Source organism: Prinia subflava, chromosome 3 (genome assembly GCF_021018805.1).
Source record: "Prinia subflava isolate CZ2003 ecotype Zambia chromosome 3, Cam_Psub_1.2, whole genome shotgun sequence".
Lineage (NCBI taxonomy): Eukaryota > Metazoa > Chordata > Aves > Passeriformes > Cisticolidae > Prinia > Prinia subflava.
The window spans coordinates 81,749,141-81,768,930 of NC_086249.1; the positions used below are offsets into that span (position 1 = coordinate 81,749,141).

Consider the following 19,790-nt stretch of genomic DNA (forward strand, 5'->3'; position numbering starts at 1 on the left):
ACGGGAGCCGAAGTCTTCACGCCCTCGGGCGGGGTGAGACTGAAGCCGAGTTGCTTCACCCTGCCCAGAAATAGCGGAAGCGCCGGGACAGGGTGACAGCCGCGGCGGAATTCCTCAGTCGGGGGGTGAGGCTGCACTTCTTCACGTTCTTTATTTTTTTAAAGCCCGAGGCAGCGGTGGGGTTGTGTTGTTTTGTTTTGCTTTGCTTTGCTTTGTTTTTAATCTCACCTTTTATTTTGGAGGAAGGGAAGCGCACCGTCCCCACAATAAGCTGGCGTGGCTCCGGCCCGGCGCTGGGCAGAGCCGGGCTCCAGCCCGCAGCAGCCGCCTTGGCTGCTCCCAGCCGTGTGTCCCATCCACACCCGACGCTGTAACTTGTTGGCTCCGCGCTTTGGACCAGCGACCTCGGCCGGGCGCTCGCCAGAAGTCTCCCCTTTCTTATGGGGAGTTCACCTTGCGCTGGGGGGCCACATCTTCAGTGCTTCCAGAGCCAGCCATCAGGTCTCCTTCATCTTCTTGGCTTTCCTAAGCAGGCTGGTATATTAAACATATACTCTAAACCCCAGACTTGTTTTGAAAAAGTCATTTTTGTGTGGCAGTTAGTAGTACTGATTTCTTTCAGCATTTTGCCCTTGTTTCTGCAAGGTGATTTGTTCATAAATTCAGTATTTTCAGTATTCAATATTTTCACTGGAATGTCACAGAGGAGAAATCATCTTGTGGATCACGGAAAACTGTTTTACCTTGAGGGGTTGTCAGGGATGATTTTACAGTGCTGAGTGCCTCATCTAAATGAAGATGAGGCTTTATTTGCTGGTCACTACTTAGAGTCACCTTTCTTCTTGAGACTGGACTCGCTTTTAGGAGTAAGGAGAACCTCTAGTGCATGTATGTATCTATATAGTTACATCTCTTGTTTTTCACATCTCTGAATTTTGCTGCCTTTCCTAATTCAATTCACTACCCAGATGAACAGTAAAACTTCATTCTCTGTTGGTAAAACAGGTTATAGGATGTTCAGTATTACATGGTATACGTACCATATGATGATAGTGTTTACCCCTAACAAAAGAGTATGATCAATTGTGTCCTACTTGCTGATAAGCTTTTGTGATTGAATTGATATTCTGCATTATTTGAACAATCTAGAGCATAAATTCTGCATGAGATGGTTAAACTGTTCTTGAATCTCCTAGGTCACTTTAATCTTCCTCACCTTTTCAATGTTTTAATGCTAAGCTTAGAAAATACATTTTTAATCTGTCTTCATAGAGTTTCAGGTTCTATCAGTTATGCCTTAAGACTTTAGTGAATAGCCTTTGGTCAGCATTTTGCAGAGGGGTGGAGGGTTATCCTGTTCTGGTTTTAGATCTCAAGATAGAGAGTACAGTTGAGATTATACTGGACAACTGATGAACATTCCCTTTCATTTGTGCTCTTTGTATTGACAAGCAGAATACCAAGGCAAAGATAAGATTAAATCAGCAGTATTCTTTACCACTCATAAATATAGGGTTAAATATTGCAGTTACTGGCCTTACAGCAATAATGCTTGGTGCAAGAAAATTTAAATCAAGTTTTCATATCAGACCTGTAAATATGGAATCAACCTTTTCCCAGATTTCTTGTCCTGGAGAGTGTCTGCAGTTCCTCCCCTTCAAATCTCCCTGTTGTCACTGCAACTGTGAGAGAAAGCTGCTTTAACATAAGCTAAAAGAAACGCCTTTTCTGTTTTTATTTCTACTATTTCATCATTATTTTACAGGATCCATAGCATAGGAAGTTTTGAAAGCCAGAAGCATAAATGTGTTCAAAGGAAATTGCACATAGTTATGGACAACACACACATTCATGACTGTTTGATATAACGCAACTTCTGGCTCAGGAAGTCTGTACTTCACTGATTACCAGAAGTTGAGAGAGTAGCTGGAGGAAGGCTTATGGTCTGCATGATGTGTTGCTGACAGTCTTTCTCTCAGCATCTAGCTCTGATCTTTAGCAGAAATGGATGCACAACAGGAGAGACATTGTATCTGATTTGTTACAGTCATCCTCTGCCTGCTTGACAAGATAGACACGTTTACAAACAACACAAGAGGGAAGTTATTTTATGTGTTCAAGTAGACCTTAGGCTCACTTCAAATTTTTAATAGTGTTGTGGGTATGGCATGTATCAAATATCTAAGATAATGAAGGAATCCTTCAATGGGAAAATGGTACAGAGGGACTGGAGGGCAATAACACAACCTGGAAATGCTGTGGCTCAACATCATTTGTCCATGTGCTTCCTCAACCAGTCGATGTATTTGGATACCCTTGTGTAAACCCCGTAGCTGCCTTCAACAGCACAGCCCTTCCCCCAGCTGACAATCCCAGTCAGAAACCAAGTGTTCTTGTACTTTGTAGCATGAGGACCACCACTGTCTCCCTTGCAGGAGTCCTTACCTCCAGACAGGTCTCCTGCACAGAACATATTCTCTGTAATATTTAAATCGGTCTCCTTTTCACATTCTTGTGTCTTTACACGTGGCAAATCAACTCTCATCAGAACAGAAGAGGTGGCACCTCCATCTATGAGGCGTCCCCATCCACTTACTGTGGAGAACTTGATGGTGGACAGTTCATACACAGCAAACCTTTTCTCAGGCAAACATATTGGCACCACATAGTCAGTGAGATTCACCGGTGTTTCCAGGTTCAAGAGGGCAATATCATTATTGACCTGTCCATTCACGTAGTCCTCATGAACAATAATCCTGGCCACTCCCCTTTCTTGCTCAGTTTTCTCATCAACATTTATTTTGTGTTCACCTGGAAAAGTTATTAATTGCAGGTCACATCAGGTAGCTCCTTGATTCTTTGGAAGTTTGGGGATACAGGATGTTTCTAGTCTGACACCTCTAAGGACAATTAGCTTGTACTGCCAAAGCCTTCTACTCTGATTTTATCAGGATGAGAAGCTGCCACTACCTTGATAAAATGAGGAGAAGATACATACCCAGTCTCACCCGAAGCTCTTTAGGTTGAGTATGCTCCAAACAGTGAGCTGCAGTGACCACCCACTCTGGGGAAAGCAGAGTGCCACCACAATTTTCTCTGTCATTCTGTATTATAAGGGCCTGCCAACAAAAAGCAAATTTATATCTTACATCAAATGTGTTTGACATAAAGGAATTTGGTTATCAAGACATGGCACTTTTTTGAATTTTTAACATCATAGATTTAAAGCAATGAATTTATTGTAGTGATTTCATATGCAAAATTTAAAAGTAAAAGCAATGGAAGGTTTTTGAAAACTCACTTGCCATGGACATTCACCAGGAGGGCAAGTTAAACCACCTACTATTCTCCCATGTACAGTTGCTTTTTTTTTTGCCAGAACTGGTATTTTCCCACATGGGTATTTCACTGGAAAAAAAAGAAAACAGAAAACCAAAATCCAAAACAACAAAAGGCAGCAAGATTTTATTGTACTGAATTTACAGCAAAATATGTAATGTCTTCAGTGAAGCTATATCAGCTGAAAAACTGATTTCTAGTAGGAGCATGGATTCTCCAAAATAATGTAAAGGAGCTTAGCAGGTAAATAGTCTTTTTTTTTGTTTGTTTGAAACAGCCAAGAATGCTCTTACCATTAGAGTTCCGGCCCTTACAGAATCACTGACATGGGATCACCTAACATAGACCTTTGCAAACAATAAACCTGCTTAAGATACACATCAACACAATGAAGTAGGCTGCAGGCTGGAGTGCAGAAGTGACCCTGACAAGTTCTGTAGTCTACACATTTTCCTTGTCCCTGCTGACTTTTGTCAGTTGTACCAAGTCAGTTGTACCAAGTGCACAACATCCGCGGCAGGGTGAGACAGAGGTGGGGTAATTGATCGATTGTGGGGTGTACATCTTGACATCCTTTGTTTGGGCAGAGCCAAAGATGTCCCAAGAGCAGACACTGCCTTCTGGTGTGCCTCTCCCAGACAACCTTATTTGCTTGTGTCCCGAGCATGCTGGATTCTTCCAGACTGCACATCTCTGTTCTGCCTGAGCCAGCATGTGAAGACTGGCAATAAAGAGAACCAAATCCTGACTGAACTTGCAGTTAAGCTGTAGTGCAGAGGGAGTCTAGGTGTTTTCAGTACATCCTTTACCCAGCTGAGTTTTCCTGTAAAGAAGAAGGTCTACCCTTGGGGGTGCCTGTGTGCCACATGTCTGTGCTGTACTGAACACACCATCCCTTCTGGCAGTCACGTCACTCTGTGATAACACTGTGAGGAGGAGTGCTCTTTTTCTACTTCTTTGGGAGCCAGGGTCCTATAGTCTCTGCTGAGCTGCATGCAGCATCTTCATGGAGCTGTAAGTACTTCAGCTGACGTGAAGACAGCATCAAGGTTTTACAGGTACACACAAGGCATGGAGAAACAGGACTAGCTTTTTGGTGTCAGCTGGTGAAAGATTAAACAGACATAACACATAACACTCATAGTCTCTAATGCTGTGTGTAGGGCAACACAAATCTGGGCCATTGTGGGAGATGACAGAGGGACAGTGAGGGGACTGTCTGCCTGGCAGCTACACAGTTTTTTCTACTTGCAGCTCATGGTCAGTTCTATGGCTATTTTGGTCTCCAAGAAGCAAGCAGCAACAAATACATCTTCCTTGCAGGGAAAGATGCACTGAAAAGCTTGTGAGAAACTTTGAATTCTTTGTTCTCAGCTTTTAACAAAAGCAGCTTTCCCACCACATGGTATTGCAGAATGTGTTAATAAGGGATAAACACATTAGTAGACATTTTTGTCTAATGAAATTGCTGCTCTTGAGAGCTAGGTTGTCATTATCAGCTCTCTGCATGAGTGCTCCATTGAGGTGTGTGTCGGGGGGCACCACCCCTCAGAATTACTTTGCATGCTCCCTGTGGCTCTGTCCATGATGTTGTTATGTTCATATCCCCAGGGGTCTCCTTTTCCCTCTAATAAAGTAATTCAAGTAGACATCTGCAAACGAGTCAGGTGCCAGCTTATGTATTGGCAAATAAATTAACTTGCACTACCCTAGTCCCAGTTGAAATTTACCTTGCAAGATGAAAGAAATATCTAACCACAGTGTCTATAGGAATACCAAAAGTGTATTATTCCTAGCAATTAGAGGAAGGAGGGAAGGAGGGAGGGAGGCAAGGAGGGAAGGAGGGAGGGAGGGAGGGAGGAAGGAAGGAGGGAAGGAGGGAGGGAGGAAGGAAGGAAGGACAAAAAGAGATTAACTGTTTTTCTTTGGTTTTAATAGGCCTCTTCCTCTCTTGACTCCTGTGCTGAAATAAATATAGTAATAAAATCTAGTCACAATTTCAGATTGGAGAGACAACAGTAAAACCAATCTGCCTCCAAAGTATTTTCCTACTGTTGGGTGTAAGCTAATAGAAAAAAAGGACTTGTGAGGCCCAAAGCCCCTCCACTCACCAGATACCCCTCAGCCTGATCCCAAATCCCTGACCACCTGCTGCCCTGCTTTATTTAGATCACCTGGTGAGGAGCGAGGAGCTTGTCTCCACTGCTCAGTTCCCTTCTACTTGACTAGTGGTGAGTATGCTCCCAAAGAAAGAGAAGGATCCAACTCCCTCCTAGCTCTGAGCAGGTGGGATTGTCAAACTTGAATTTCGCACATTCCAGAGGAGTGGACCTCTGGGGCCAGGAAGAAATCCAAAAGGCTCTCTGCTGGGTGATCATGCTGACAACTGCGTTTCTGGGGTGGCTAACTTGCACCAGAAGCCAAACGTGTGATTTGGGACTGTGCCCATGGAGAAGAGGTGAGGAGCTGGTATCTGAGGGTTATGCGTGGCATGTCCTGACATGTACACATTGAAAACATTTCTTCCAGAGCTGGCTCAGCTTAGCATCAGGTTGGTAGTGTCTTACCTTGAGGGATGCAGGACACGCCATCTCTCGCCAAAGTGTAATCATCATCGCAGAAGCACAGTCGTATTTTGGACTGCTTGTCACTACAGTACTGTTCACAGCCACCGTTGTCAAAAATGCACTTCAGTCTGTCAGCCACAGCTGAAGTCAGAGAAAGAGCATTTAGGATTCAAGACTTTCATTTCTGTGCTTAACTTTCATAACTTGCAATTGGAATGGTGTCAGGAAAGCAAGGCAGGCAAAAACATTTCTGACATTTATGCAGAGTAACTTCATCAAACCCACCTTCCATCAAAAGCTAAGTAGGCCTGGATCTCCAGGGATTAGGGAAGAAGAGGCTTTGCTTAAGAAATATATACCTAAAATTAAATCAATCAGCATTTATAGAGTACCTGAGCTGTCTCAAGAATGGTGATATTGTAATAGTGTGGCAACCACCATAAAACATGACTGAAAAATTGTAATTCTTCGATATTTTACCATTTGGCAGGAGGATGCTCTGGGATGACTGTTGAGAGTGCCTGCCTAGACCTGATGAGTGCTTAGCCCTTGTCCAGATTCTGCATGTTCTGAGGATGTAATACTCAATATCCAATGTCCTCTGAAATCAGTGGAAAGGTCTGTATTAATTTCATAAACCACTGGATCCTTCCCTTTGGGCTTTGTACCATGAGTATGCAGTGTAGTTCTCATTTACATACTGCACGGAGCTTCTAACTTCAGCACTTGAGTAGGAAATAACTCCTCCTTTTCTCTCAGATGGTATGCAAATGAAAATTTTCTTTTTTTATCAAAGTCATCATAGGGCAATAAGTATCTTTCTGCCTTGCAGTGCCTGACTGCTGTCTCGTTAGATCCATCACACAATGCCAAAAGTGGTGTGAACAGTAGCTGTCACAGGCAGAATGATGCAGAATCATAGAATCTTAGAATATCCCAAGTTGGAGGGGAGCAGTGCAGATCATCAAATCCTGAATTATAATGACTGCTACTGTTCATCTCAATGCCTTGCACTTGAATTAATAATGGCATTTTAATTTTGTTAAGTTATGCCACAGCTGACCTTTTTCACAGCTTTTGCCCTCGTATTCGACAGGACAGCGGCAAACATAATCCTGAAACTGGTCATCACAAATCCCACCATTCTGACAGGGGTTGGAGTCACACTGGTTAGGGTCTGTAAAACAGTCAGTGTCAGTCCAGCTCACGCACAGAGCTGCAGCAGTGGGAGTGTTCCACAGCTGTTAGAACATCCTGAATGACCGTACCGGAATAGATGTGCCAGAACTCTTCCTGGAAAAAAAAGATGTGAGATTTAATTAAAGAAGAATCAACTCAAGTCTGATCTGACAGCCCTTGTTGCGCAGGATGGGTTACAGTCACAGTGATGCCAGTTTTGTCTTTGTAATTTGTAACAGTTAATATCCATAAAATATTCTATTTTCTAGATTGTACATTATCTTCATATACTAATAGAGAAGGGCCTTGTTTAACACACATAAATGGGTCATAAATAAGCTCTGTATAGCTGAGGTGGGACTGGCTGAAAAGAATGTTGCACAATACAATAATTTAAAGTACTGCCAGGGCAGGCATTAGTGGAGGTTTGGGGAGAGGTCTTAGAGAGCATCTGTTTTCCCACCATCCCCTAGATGGTTACTGCTTGGGATTGCCCATGCAGTGTGCTCTCCAGCAACTCATTGCTGCTGTGTACCCCCGTGAACGGAAAAGGAAAATTCAAACAGCAAGACAAAAAGTGTTTTTTTAACTCAGGTGGTTTAAAGTGTCAAAGCACACCCTTGAGTGGGAAGAGTCCTTATGACAATGAGTGCTTACCCAGCCCTGTGTTACTTACTGTCCTCTCAATATCACCATAAATCTCTCTTGCTTCCTCATAGGAACACTTTTCTTCTATGCATTCTCGCTCTAGTGATCCCAGTTTTATCTCTTCAAAGAAGCTGTTGGCTCGTCTATGTCTTTGCAAAACGTTGCTGGCCTCTTCCTGCTTTAGAAAGACTGAAAAACAGCAAAAGTTCTGTTTGTCATACAGCTGCCCTTGCCAGGCAGAGAGGATGGGGGGGATCATTTCCCCTGAAAGCTTTTCTGCTTCCCAAGCTTATTCTGAGACAATTTAGAAAAGAAATGGGCAGAAATGAAAGAGTCTCCTTTCTCTGGCCTGCCTCACAGGTAAAGTGACAACACAGGAATTTAGAGATCCTGAAGCTAGGAGAAGATGACATGGTACAATGGTTGGGGAGGGTGGTCTGTGTGTGTGTTTTATGCATGTCAGTGATTCCTAAGGTACTGTACCATGTCATAGGCATCCTAACTTGTGTAGCAGTTTCTTACAGCTGTGGCAGCTGGACAGCCTGTGTCACTTTATCTAGCACTGGTGTACATGGTAAAAGCTGATTTTTCTGTACTTGATACAGTCAGTCACAGTGACAGGCAGACCATAGTCATGCCTTCACCCACAGTCACATGTTATTTCACACCCCTCCACTTGTTGGACCTGAAGAAGGGATTTATCCCACCACCAGTAGACCACAATTTATGAACCACTGCTTTAATATATTAGCTTTAGTTTTCTTCTGTGGAAAAGGTTATGTTAATGTACACAGGAAGGGTGAACAACGCTGACTGCATTTTCCAGTGGAGCCTGTGAATGGCTCCTAGCTCCTGCTATCACCACAAATTATAGGCATTGAAGGGTCTTCTTGTGTGTCTCTGCCATGCTTTGGAAAGATATTGGGGACATAGGTTTGATAGCAGGCATCAGCACAGCTCATTTCCTAGAACTGCATCAACTTGCAACTGGCAGCAGTGTGCACTGGAAACACTAATGTGATTGTGACCACGCTGACCTGCTCCTCAGCCTCAGAATATAACATCACACAACTGTGCTCTCCCAGTATAATTCAGGATAAGGAACAAGAAGTCTGTGTGCTGCTGTGTAATTTTGTTTCATGTACTACAGATAAAAAGTCTTGAAATGATAATTTTTCCTTTTTTTTTCTCCTTTATATCAGTAGGGGAGCTTCTGGAGCTTCATGACAGCTCACACTTCAGCACTTTAACTATTTCACTTCTGCTTGTGGGTAGATTTGGAGGTTGAGGCTGATGCATATCTCCTGCCTTTCCTCAGGACATTCTCTCCAAAAGAGTGAGAGTTATCTTCTACCTGCTGAAAGGGCCCTGAGGGATGCTGAAAGTCAGACTCATGTGTGTCATCTCTAATATACACCAATCATATATGCTGAGAGTGTTTATCCCAGTCTGAAGTGATGTGAGGTGTCTCCATAAGCATTTGTCTCTAGTTCAGGATATTTGCTGAATTACATGCTGAATAGTGGTAATTTGTACCTGTATTTCAAAGTTACTCAGAATTATAAAGTATTGTGCACTGAATTTATCCCTGGGTGCTTCATAATCATTTGGTCATTACAGAAATGTCAGGTGGGTCTTTCTGACTTGATTTCAGTCAGGTTGTATGCATTTTCATGGCTTTCTTTAAAGGCTTTTAATTAACCTTATACTGCAGACACATGGCACATGTATCAGTGCCTGGGCACAGGCTCTGACAGAGAAGCATGCCTGAGCACATAGCTGGGGACAAGCACATGCCTTGGGACGTCCATCCACTCATTTTGGCATTATCCACTTATTTGTATTGGATCACTTCTGACTTTGCTACCTATTTTTCCACTTTTCCTCACTGCAACAAACCTAGTCAATGGCTAATGGGGAATCTGGGAGCACTGAATCTGCTTTATTGATATGGGAGTTGGTTTTTGGACATATACTGAGCAATTGAAGAGCTACCTCTTCTCTGCCTTCTGCTGAAACAGAGTGGGTCCTCCCTGCTTTAATTACTCATCAGCTGAATGACAAGCTATTGGTGCTTTGCTTTGAAAAAATGTCCCAGTTCTGCTTGAAATAACAGTAAATCCCAGTTCCTTTCTTTATGTAGACAGCTGGTGGTTTGCCCACTGTCTGTGCACCAAAATAACAAATTAATTTAGCAGTCTAGAGGTCCTTTTCCTTAGCTGGAAGAACAAGTGCATGGAGCCATTGCTGAGAGTAAATTAGAGCTTACAATAACACACAGACACATTAGGAGACAGGGCAAACACACAAAAGTGCTCAAAACTTGCAGTGGAAATCATCTCAGTAACAGGAAAGAGGTCCATAGCCAGTAAACATAATTACAGCTATATCCTACAACATACCTGCATCCAGAGAAAGAGGGATCAGCAGCAGAAAGCAGAGAAACAGAGCCACATACTGCCTGGAAATCATGATGAACCCTGCAAACCAGTGTTCTGGTAGTGTATTGACATTTCAGCAAGGACTGTTTGGCCAAAGGGCTCAGCTTCAAATGCTTGGAGCCAGAGGAGGGGCCAGCAAGTCATGGAAACAGCAAAAGATCCATGACAGCCTGGTGAACTGAGCAGAAGGGCACAAGCAAATCCTGCAATGTGCCCTTTTCACAGAAGCAGGGAGCTTGGTTTTCAAGTGTGCTCTCCTGACCCGTGCAAAAGCTATGCTGGTTCCACAGGCTGCTACCCCAGGCCTGCATTTTCCATTTACCACACCTTTTCCATGAGAAACATGAATGCTGGGACCCTGAATCCATAGGACAGGCAGTAACTTGGCCACATAGCTCCACATGCAGAGAGCATGTGATATTTATCTTGCATCAGCAGATAAGGCCCTTCAATGCTTTGGAGTATGATTGTACCACTGGCAGCTATTCCCATTTTTCTATCAGCAGCTGAAACTTGTCGCTTCTGCCTGGATTTGCATGGAGACATTAATAAACCAGCAAGAGACACCCTACACTGGTTTTCTTCATCTTTGCTGCCAGACCCATGTTGTCTGCACAGATTGTACCAGCTGGAAGTGGCACTGAGCTGATCCATGTTGTACTTCACTAGGAACTGCCAGGGTTTGGGGTGTCACTCTGCAGACAGTGCTTTATCTGGAACCTAAGCAGTCCCTGATTTAATGAAAATCAATTAATGGCATCAGACTGGAGAGCTGACAACATTCTGGGGGAAATATTTACTTAAGATAGCAGCAAGGTAAAGAGCATGTTTGTCTATGAGAAGTGAAGCATTAGATGAAGGCTAGAGTGTTTTTCAGGCTGTTCTCCCCTTCCTGCACGGAAAGGAAGGAGGGTTAGCCCTACATCTGAATGCTAAAGCAAAGGAAATCAGTAGCTGGATTTTTACTTTGTGCTAGTGCTCAGCATAATTCCTTGCAGAAGTTGTGATTGCTTAGGAAAGCCAGGCTCCTGGCTCTTGTTTCCATGCAGTCCTGTTGTTGAGGGGCAGTACACACAGCTGGATATTCTGTTTTGAAATCACTTTCCCAAGAGGCGGTATCCAGGCACTTCTCTGGATCACAGCCTGGCTAATTCCCAGCAGCCCAGTGCCTGGGATGGCTGGGAACACATGGCATGTCCTGTCCCAGGCAGAAGGAAGCCAGTTACTGGAATGCAAAAGAAGCCACAGCAGCCCTCTTCTGCTTTTTGGGAACCCTCTCCATGCTTTTCAGCCTGCCAACACAACCCTTAATCCTTGTTCACTTGCCTGTGGCAGTGAGTTGAAAATAGCACGTGCATGTTCAGATCAGCAGGACCAAAACTAAGTTTGAAAATTTCTTTTTATCTCATCTTCTTGGGAATGATCTAGCCCCATCTATCTGCACGAGTCATGCAGACCAGAGAATGAAGTTCTGCCTTCTCTGTCTGAGGCCAGCCTCAGACAGCACCTATGCCCCCCACTCCCTTTATTTCCTTGCACATTGTGGGCATCTCCCTGCCAGGGACAGTGGGGTAGCTGCCTCTCCAGAGTGCCATTGCAGCACCTCTGCAACCTCCACCTTCTTCATAATGTGCAGATTCTGTACATCCATAGGAGATTGATGCAGTATTTTCCTTTTGCCTTCCTTCCTCTGCTGGCATCCCTTAACCCTGAAAGATCTTGCTTTTATTTCTTGGGAATACAGCCAAACAGTTATTTTTAGAGCCAGAAACAAGCCCAAATACTGGGAGCAAGGGTCAGTTCATATGGGGACCTTCTTCCAAGAAAATTAATGCAATTAGGCTCCATCAGGATCAACCTGAGAAGGGTCACTGAGGATTCAGCACTTCAGGACTACATTCCAACTGTTTGTTTAAGAACTTTGTGCTGACAGATCTCAACATACAGGTGGTGTGACTTAAGTTCACACTGACTAACTTCAGGTGGGCCTGTTCATTGCTTAAAGAGCTGTGTTTTTAAAGGAGAGTTCCCTTTCCTTGCAGTCTTAGACCCCAAGTGTCCTAGTTTCAGCTGGCATAGAGGTAGTTTTCTTCTCAGTAGCTTGTACAGTGCTGTGGTTTGGATCAGTGTGAGTTTAAGGATAACACACTGATGTTTCAGCTGTTGCTGAGCAGTGCTTCTCCTGTGAGGATCTTTTCAGTGTCTGTCAGAGAATGCTCTGCCAGTGTGGAGCTGCACAAAAAGCAATGAGAAAGCATGGCCAGGACAGGTGTCCCAAACTGGCCAAATGAATATTCCATACAACAGTGTCATGCTTAGTATATAAAGTGGGGGGGACTCAGCTGGGAGGGGGTGATCGCTCCTTGAAAGTGGGATGGGCATTGGTCAGTGGGTGGTGAGCAATTGTATTGCTTATCACTTGTTTCCTCTTGTTTTTTTTTCTCTCTCTCTGTGTCTCTGCTTTTTATACTACTAATATGATTACATTTGTATTGTTAATATTATTATATGTTATTTTGTTTCAATTATTATGCTGTTTGTATTTCAACCCATTTTTCCTGGTTCTCCTCATCTCATGGGGAGATTGGCATTGTGTGAGCAGCTGCCTGGTAGTTAGTTGGTGTCTGGGATTAAATCGTGACAGTCCCCTTACTGCTCAATGCAGGGCCAGGAAAGTTGAGATGATGTGCATTAAAACAAGTTTGTTATAAGCCTTCATTGCATTGGTTTAGTAGTCACTGGTCACATTTGTTTGCTACCAGAGTTGTGCTTATTCTCAGGGTTGTGTTATGCAGTACCTTACTTGCAGCATTTGCTGTGTTTTGGTGTCTGTGGCCTTCACGGCCTGGGCTCTGTTGTATTTCCTTGTATCTGTTTTCGATCTGCCAGGAACCGCTGCGAAGCGAACGCGCTGTGTTCGCAGCATCGCTGTCCCCTCGTATTTCGGGAGCCATCTACTGGGAACTGTCAATAGTTACATCTGGCTGCAAACCCCGCGACGAGCACTGCTACTCCGAGGAGGACACGGATTCAGACTCCAGCAGCAGGCTCTGAAGCTACTCAGATTCTATTCACGAGCTCTGGGGATACTCACACTCCAGTGGATTTTGTGTGGAGGGATGTCCAGCACACCTGACATTGACTGTCCCGGGGGGGAAGCACAGCCCCATCTGCCATGGATGGATCCAAGGCAGTGGGACAGGGTGAAGCTCAGAACACCTGCACTACGTCCATGTCATTGTGTGGGGCAATAGAGCAGAAGGTTTTGAGAAAGGGAAGAAAATAGTCTAACTTGTTCTGAATGACAGTTTTGCCGTAAAACAAAGTAAAAGTCAAGGGAGCTGCACAGGAAATGCAGCTTTAGGGAATACAGCGGTGAGAAGGGTCTTGCCACATCCCAATGGATGTGATCATAAAACAATGGCAATGTCTCCACCAAATAACAAGAAAGAAATGGAAGCTTTCTTAGGCTCTGCAGGTTTCTGGAGAATGCACATTCCAAACTGCAGTCCAATTGTCAGCCCTCTCAAGTGTCCAGGAAGAAAGATTTCAACTGGGGCCTGGAGCAACAAGCCTTTGGACAAGTCAAGCAAGAGACATTCATGCTGTAGCGCTTGAGCTAGTCTGAACAGGGCAAGATGTAAAGAATGTGCTTTACACTACAGACAGGGGAGACAGTCCTACCTGGATCTTCTGGCAGAAAGTACCAGAGGAGACCCAAGACTGATCCATATGGAGTCACATTGACTCCAGAGGACTGAAAGCCCACTGTTCTGTAACTGATAAAGAGTTACTGGCAGCTTATGAAGGTGTTCAAGCAGCTTTGGAAGTGGTTGGTACTGAGGCACAGCTCCTCCTGGCACCCTGGTTACTCACGCTGCATTGGATGTTTGAAGGAAAGGTCCTCACATCATGCAACTGATGGTGGCACAGTTATGTTGGAAGGAGAACTGGTTTCAGCATACAGCAATCCAACACCACGTGCCATCTTTCCTGCCCTGAAAAACTGTTATGAAAGATGAGGGCTGGAGTAATGGATTGCATGAATCCAGTGGACTTTTGTAAGGATGGCCTATAGACTTACAGAATGGTATATGTGTGTATATCCATCAAAAGATGGAAAAGGCGATGGGGTATTTGGAAGTGTGGGCCCTGGCATAACACAAGTGGTATGGAATATGAGTTGGATACTGTTCTGGTTTCAGCTGGGACAGATATGATTTTCTTTTTCAATGCAGTGCTGGAATTTTGGATTCAGTATGAGAATAATGATAACACACTGATGTTTTGGCTGTTGCTCAGTAGTGCTTACCCTGAGAGACTTTAAGTTTCATGCTCTGCCAGTGAGGAGCTGCACCAGAAGCCATGAGAGAGTATGGCCAGGACAGATGACCCAAACTAGCCAAAGGGATTTTCCTTTCTTAGAAGTCATGCCCAGTATATTAACTGGAAGGGGATGATTGCTGCTCAGGTCTGGGCTGGGCACTGGTCATCAGATGCTGAACAATGGTATAGTCATTACTTGTCCTTTCTTGGTTTTTTTTTCCCTCTCTCCCATACTAGTAGACGTATCATTAATTTATTATCATTAGTATTATTATATTTTACTTTGTTCCAATTATTAAAGTGTTCTTATCTCAACCCATGAGTTTTCTGTTCTGATGCTCCTCCTCAGCCCACTGGGTGGGAGTGAGCAGCTGCATGGTCATGTCCTGTTTGGGGTTAAACCATGTCACCAGCCAGAGGAGCAAACAGTTTGCTTTTCTTCCCTAAAAGATGCCGGTGTGTTACTTTGTTTTGCTTCTTGTGGAAAACCATGGTCTTGCTCTAGTTCATGAGATCTCCCCTACAGTTCTGCTCTATAAATCTCCTTGCCAGTGCAGGCTTCAGCTTTGGCTTATGTTTTCTGAACAAAATTAACTGCCATTCAATTAAAAATTAATATATATTCATGCAAATGTGTACCTCTGCTGCTCATGGGTGCTACTAGAATCAGTCTGGCAACAGCTCTTTAGAAATATTGATTTAGGGTATTTTTAGGATATTTTTTGATGTGCCAAACTTTTTTTATTTGAAAATGTAAGAAAGTTAAAAAATTAAACATGAAAAATGTTAACACTACAAAATAAAATCTAAAGCAGAAACATGAACCTGAAGACATGATGATGCCTCAGAATATGTCCTTCTTTATATTTGCTTTGTTTTCTGCTTAGTTGAAGAGAAGATATGTATGGAAGCTATTGGGAACTGGCAGATTGATCTGATCCAACAGATCACTGGTCACTGGTCATTTCAATATGAGTTTTCTTGTCAGGAAACAAATTAAAAAAATAAATTAGTATTATTTCCATTTTGAAGAGGCTATCAGAGATCATTTAGTTACGCTGATGAAACTGTATCTAGGTAAGAAAGCTTTAGGAATAATTGGCTTCTTGAATTTACAATAGCAACTTGTCACCAGTCATTTATCAGACTGACTAAAAGTAGAGAATTTGAGCAAGTTAATGATTTCTGTAGCACTAATCTATACATATATGAGTATTATGCTGCTAAGCTTTAAAGAAAACTATTTGGGATTTAGACCTCAAAATAGAATCACATTCCAAGACAAAACTGCCTGTTTGATTGAGTTCTGTACACCAATTATTCTCATAAAGAGGAAAGATAAAATGGGAAGAACTTTTTTTTTTTGTGACAAGCTCTGAATACAAGCTTAACATTGTATTTTTAAATTTTGATGTGAGTTATTTCTTTCTGCTCTTTCACTGCTTGAGAAGGATACCTGAAAATACAGAGAGACTAAAGGAAGAAAAAGATAATAAAGGCAGTGTCCTCTAAAGTTTGTTTAATGCCACTTATCTCAGTTTGTAATGAGATACTCTGCTTCAAACCTTTTTTTTTGACTGAGGTAATCCCAGCTACAACAGCACCACTAGCAAATCCATGGTCTTTTAAATGTAGCTGGGGCCCTCACTGTCCTGTCAATGGATGGGGAATAAATAAAAATTCACCTTTCAAATGAATGCCCAGAGAAGGCACTTCAGTAGCTAAATCTGTTGGTAAAAACACAGTTTACACAAAGTCTTAGGGAACAACAGAATTTATCTCTTCTATTCCTGCATCTTTAATTAAGAGATTTGTTTATTTTTACCTGAATTTACCTGAATACCACTGAACTTGGGTTGCTTCATTATACCAGGCAGATCTGGTTCTTGTCACACACATCTAGGGAGACTCTTAATTCTGGGGACTTGTGTGGACACTCCCACCTTCACATCTAACATATCACTGAAATTTTGAGTTAGGTGATGTAAATGAATTATGGTACAACTTCCTTGGTTTTGCTCAATGACATCTGTGCAGAATGGAGAAAATGTTTTATATTCCAACTAGCAAACTGCTTCTGTATCTATGAAACAGTTTGTGCCCCAACTTTGAGACAGCTGTCTAAGCAACCAATCATTATTAGGTTTTTATACAGAAAACCCCTTACTTTCAGTCTTTACTACGGTACATTTGGGCTGTAATTATTTCATTCTTTTGCTCTAACAAGCAAAAACTCTTACCACTAAAAAAGGCTGGACCTCCTTTTGCTCAGAAAAGTAAGACTACCTATTGCAGAGGGTGCTGTTAGGATGACAAGACCAGGAGTAAACAAAAAGCAGTCGAGTCTCAGCAAAACGTAACTGGATTGTGTAATGCACATGGCCAACAGCTCAGCCCACGTCACTGCAGTCAGTATGGAATTCACTTGGCATGGCAGGATGGTCCTTAAGGGCATCAATCAGTGAATGTACCAGCACGTTCCTCTTCATGTGCAAGGGTGAACATAGTGTCTCGTTTCCCACCCAGCTGTGGCCAGATGCAGACCTCCAACTTGCTCTGCTAATACCACAGGATCCATGGATGCACAGCTTGCTTTGGGAAAACCCAACAGTGATGTGCTGTCGTTCAGAAAAGGGTGTGTGGGGAAAAGGGAATCAACCCAATTACCTGTCACTGGCTTTCAATTTTTATCCTCAGCCTGCAGCCAGGCTTTAATTCCCCAGTGCCAGGCACAAGATTCTAAATGAGACATGACCACAAAGGTGAAATGCTGTTTTTCTGAGACAGTGCCAGAATGAGCAGGCTGAGGATTTGAATATGCAGACCTGGTTTTCTGTTCCAAATCCTAGAACCTCTCTCTGTTTTAATATGATACCCATAAAAACCTTTCAAGACTGTGAGACAAAATAAACCCCAGAGCATGTCTATATAAAGGCATTCAGCAAGAAGCGCTGAAATTTATTCAAATTAATTACAGTAGAGACCTCTGACTTTGAACTTCTAATTCACGACAGCAGTAAAAAAGGAAATGGTGAAATGGGTTGTATTAAAGTGCAATGATGTGGAAAAACCATTGAAATAACACAAATGAGGCTGCAGTGAGAAATGAAACAACAGTCTCATCCAAGCAATGACAGCAATATATAAGTAAATTATGTTACAGATAATTTACAAAATAACTTACATAGATGAAGATAAGCTGAATCTCATGTTACTATTCCATTGTTAAATATCAGACTAAATATTCCTGGTCAGCACAGTATTGTATGGAATAATAAAAAAAGATCAGAGGATTTCCATGTTGAAAAAGATGCCTGAAGTAAAATCCTGATCAGCATTTATATTGCAGTACTGCAAGAAAACTAAGTATTCATGAATTGTAAAGTGACACATTCAGCAGCATGAAGACTATAAATACATCTTTTACATTGATACATCATATCTACACACATATACATATCTACACACAGAGATACATACACACAAGCACATACATGCACACGTGTATGTGCATAAATATACGTGTGTGTATATACATGCCTCAATTTGTGCTGACCGTGGTCAGCTGCATTTTGATTGCATCTGGGGTAGGGTTGCTTCTGCATCATTCTTAGGAGTGTTTGTCATCTAAGTTTTCTAATCCGCAGCCTCTAAACCACAAAATTCTGGGATGGTATAAAGACAGAATTCAAGGCTCAGCCATCAGTGAGTCTGATGATTAACAGCAGTTCCCACTGGCGTATCTGCTGTGCTTAGTGCTTCTGAAAAGTTATGCTCTTCATGTCCCCATTATTTTTAAATAATGTGGTGTATGAACCAGTTAAAAACCTCTTTTCATATAAGCAAAAATATTTGAGAGATGGACAGGAATGAATACAGTATTCTATACATGTACTTAGTTTTGCACTGTTTGTAAGGATGGTGTGCAAAGAATGTCCGACAAAGTGAAAATTTACAACATTGGCTTACATCATACCCTGAAAACGGCAAATTTAGCATCACTCTTTCTTTAAAAAAATTAAAATACTTATCTGTAGTATAAATCTGACTCTTCTCTGTGATTTTTTTTTTCCTCCTGTGCTCCCCTTTTATAGAAAAATTATGTCATTGGGTTTTTTCTCTTTCAATTAATCTGGAACAAACACTGTGGACTAAAAATATGCTGGATTTCCAGCCCTCATAGGACTGTTTGAAGGAAGGCTCTTGACCCTTGGTGCAGGTACAATAGTTTCCTCTGCCTGTACTATGAGAGCTGAAAGTAACCACGCAATTACTGTTTATTAAAAAACCATTTAGTGAATAAGAACATTTGTGTTTCATTGTGCACCTGTATGAGAAAAAAGATACTACTAAATTGCCAAGGCTATGTAAACACAGTGATCTTGGTAAAGAATTTGGTTGTGAGGCCAAACAAAATACCTCAGAAAAGAGCTATTCCACTGCACATGTCATTAAAATGTTGGAAAGGATAAAGTAATAGTTTCTCTTGACGTTGTTGTGGTCAGTGAATTGGTCATGTCTGCATCCTAGCCTCTAGGAAACAGAAGAATATCCTGAAAACCAAGAGAAAAGGGTGGACCAAGCCTCCTTCCTTGTTGCCATGAGAGTCCCATCCATTGCACTGACCGAGGTATGTCCTTGGAGAAAGGGTTTCTTGGGGAGAAGAAATTGTAAACTTGGATTTATTTTCCTCATACCTATCCTGTACAGTGATTGCTATGTCATTTGTTTACAATGAGCATTTAGCATTGAACACACTTTGTTTGCTCACATTCAGATTCTGGCTGTTACAAAACAATACAGTTCTCCAGAAACCTGGTTGTGTGTCAAGGAGAAAATGCACTTTCTGCTAACAGCTCATTGGAGCCAAAACCTCTACAAAATCCTATTTAAAAATCATTTAACTTTTATTTACAACTTCACATTCCATGCACTTTTCATTGGGATCTTCTGAGAGAATCTGTAAAAATCACCACTAAAAATACTCAGAGCTGGCAACACAGTGGTTCTCCAATAAAGTCCAATGTCCAGAACTCTGCAGCACATGACAATCTCCAGATTTACCTTCCAGGGAGGTGGGATGAATGTTTCATATTAGCCCTTAATGTCAGAGAAGCTGGTGCTACTGACATTGCAGCTATCACTGCAACTCGACGATGTGCTCAAATTGCTGGAGGCAGTGCCTGATTCTGGGAAAAGAAAGGGAGGAAAAAAAAAACCACAAGAAAATATTATATAGTGGTTGTTTTTCATTACTTTCTTTGACAATAGGAATCTTCAAAGAGACAAT

The 19,790-nt window shown here is 42.3% G+C and overlaps 2 protein-coding genes and 1 long non-coding RNA gene across 12 annotated transcripts in view; 1 reads left to right on the forward strand and 2 right to left on the reverse strand.

The window, feature by feature from the left end:
* Positions 1 to 9: 9 nt before the first annotated feature.
* On the forward strand, positions 10 to 18,568 carry LOC134548203 (uncharacterized). The gene is made up of 2 exons (XR_010079715.1): positions 10 to 125; positions 13,064 to 18,568. It is a non-coding gene; the product is annotated as an uncharacterized LOC134548203 (long non-coding RNA).
* F7 (coagulation factor VII) lies at positions 1,737 to 10,266 on the reverse strand. The gene is made up of 8 exons (XM_063393564.1): positions 10,136 to 10,266; positions 7,762 to 7,922; positions 7,175 to 7,199; positions 6,970 to 7,083; positions 5,907 to 6,047; positions 3,302 to 3,408; positions 2,999 to 3,119; positions 1,737 to 2,811 (listed from the first exon to the last, which is right to left on the reverse strand). Exons 1-8 carry the CDS (start codon positions 10,203 to 10,205, stop codon positions 2,270 to 2,272), a joined length of 1,281 nt encoding a protein of 426 aa, XP_063249634.1. The 5' UTR covers positions 10,206 to 10,266; the 3' UTR covers positions 1,737 to 2,269.
* MCF2L (MCF.2 cell line derived transforming sequence like) overlaps positions 17,600 to 19,790 on the reverse strand; it is a 152,045-nt gene continuing 149,854 nt past the window's right edge. For all 10 annotated transcript variants that reach the window (XM_063392745.1, XM_063392744.1, XM_063392754.1 and 7 more), the window contains one exon: positions 17,600 to 19,689. In XM_063392745.1, coding sequence (XP_063248815.1) covers positions 19,595 to 19,689 — 95 coding nt within the window. In that variant the 3' untranslated portion in view covers positions 17,600 to 19,594. The remainder of the gene's footprint in view (positions 19,690 to 19,790) is intronic.

What these genes read in the sequence shown, in the direction of transcription:
- F7 (XM_063393564.1), bottom strand. Translation starts at nt 10,205, where the DNA reads ATGATTTCCAGGCAGTATGTGGCTCTGTTTCTCTGCTTTCTGCTGCTG. An exon ending in CGTGTCCTGCATCCCTCAAG is followed by an intron (nt 3,409 to 5,906) that starts GTAAGACACTAC and finishes TTTTTTTTCCAG; the next exon opens with TGAAATACCCATGTGGGAAA. An exon ending in AGAGCTTCGGGTGAGACTGG is followed by an intron (nt 2,812 to 2,998) that starts GTATGTATCTTC and finishes TAACTTTTCCAG; the next exon opens with GTGAACACAAAATAAATGTT.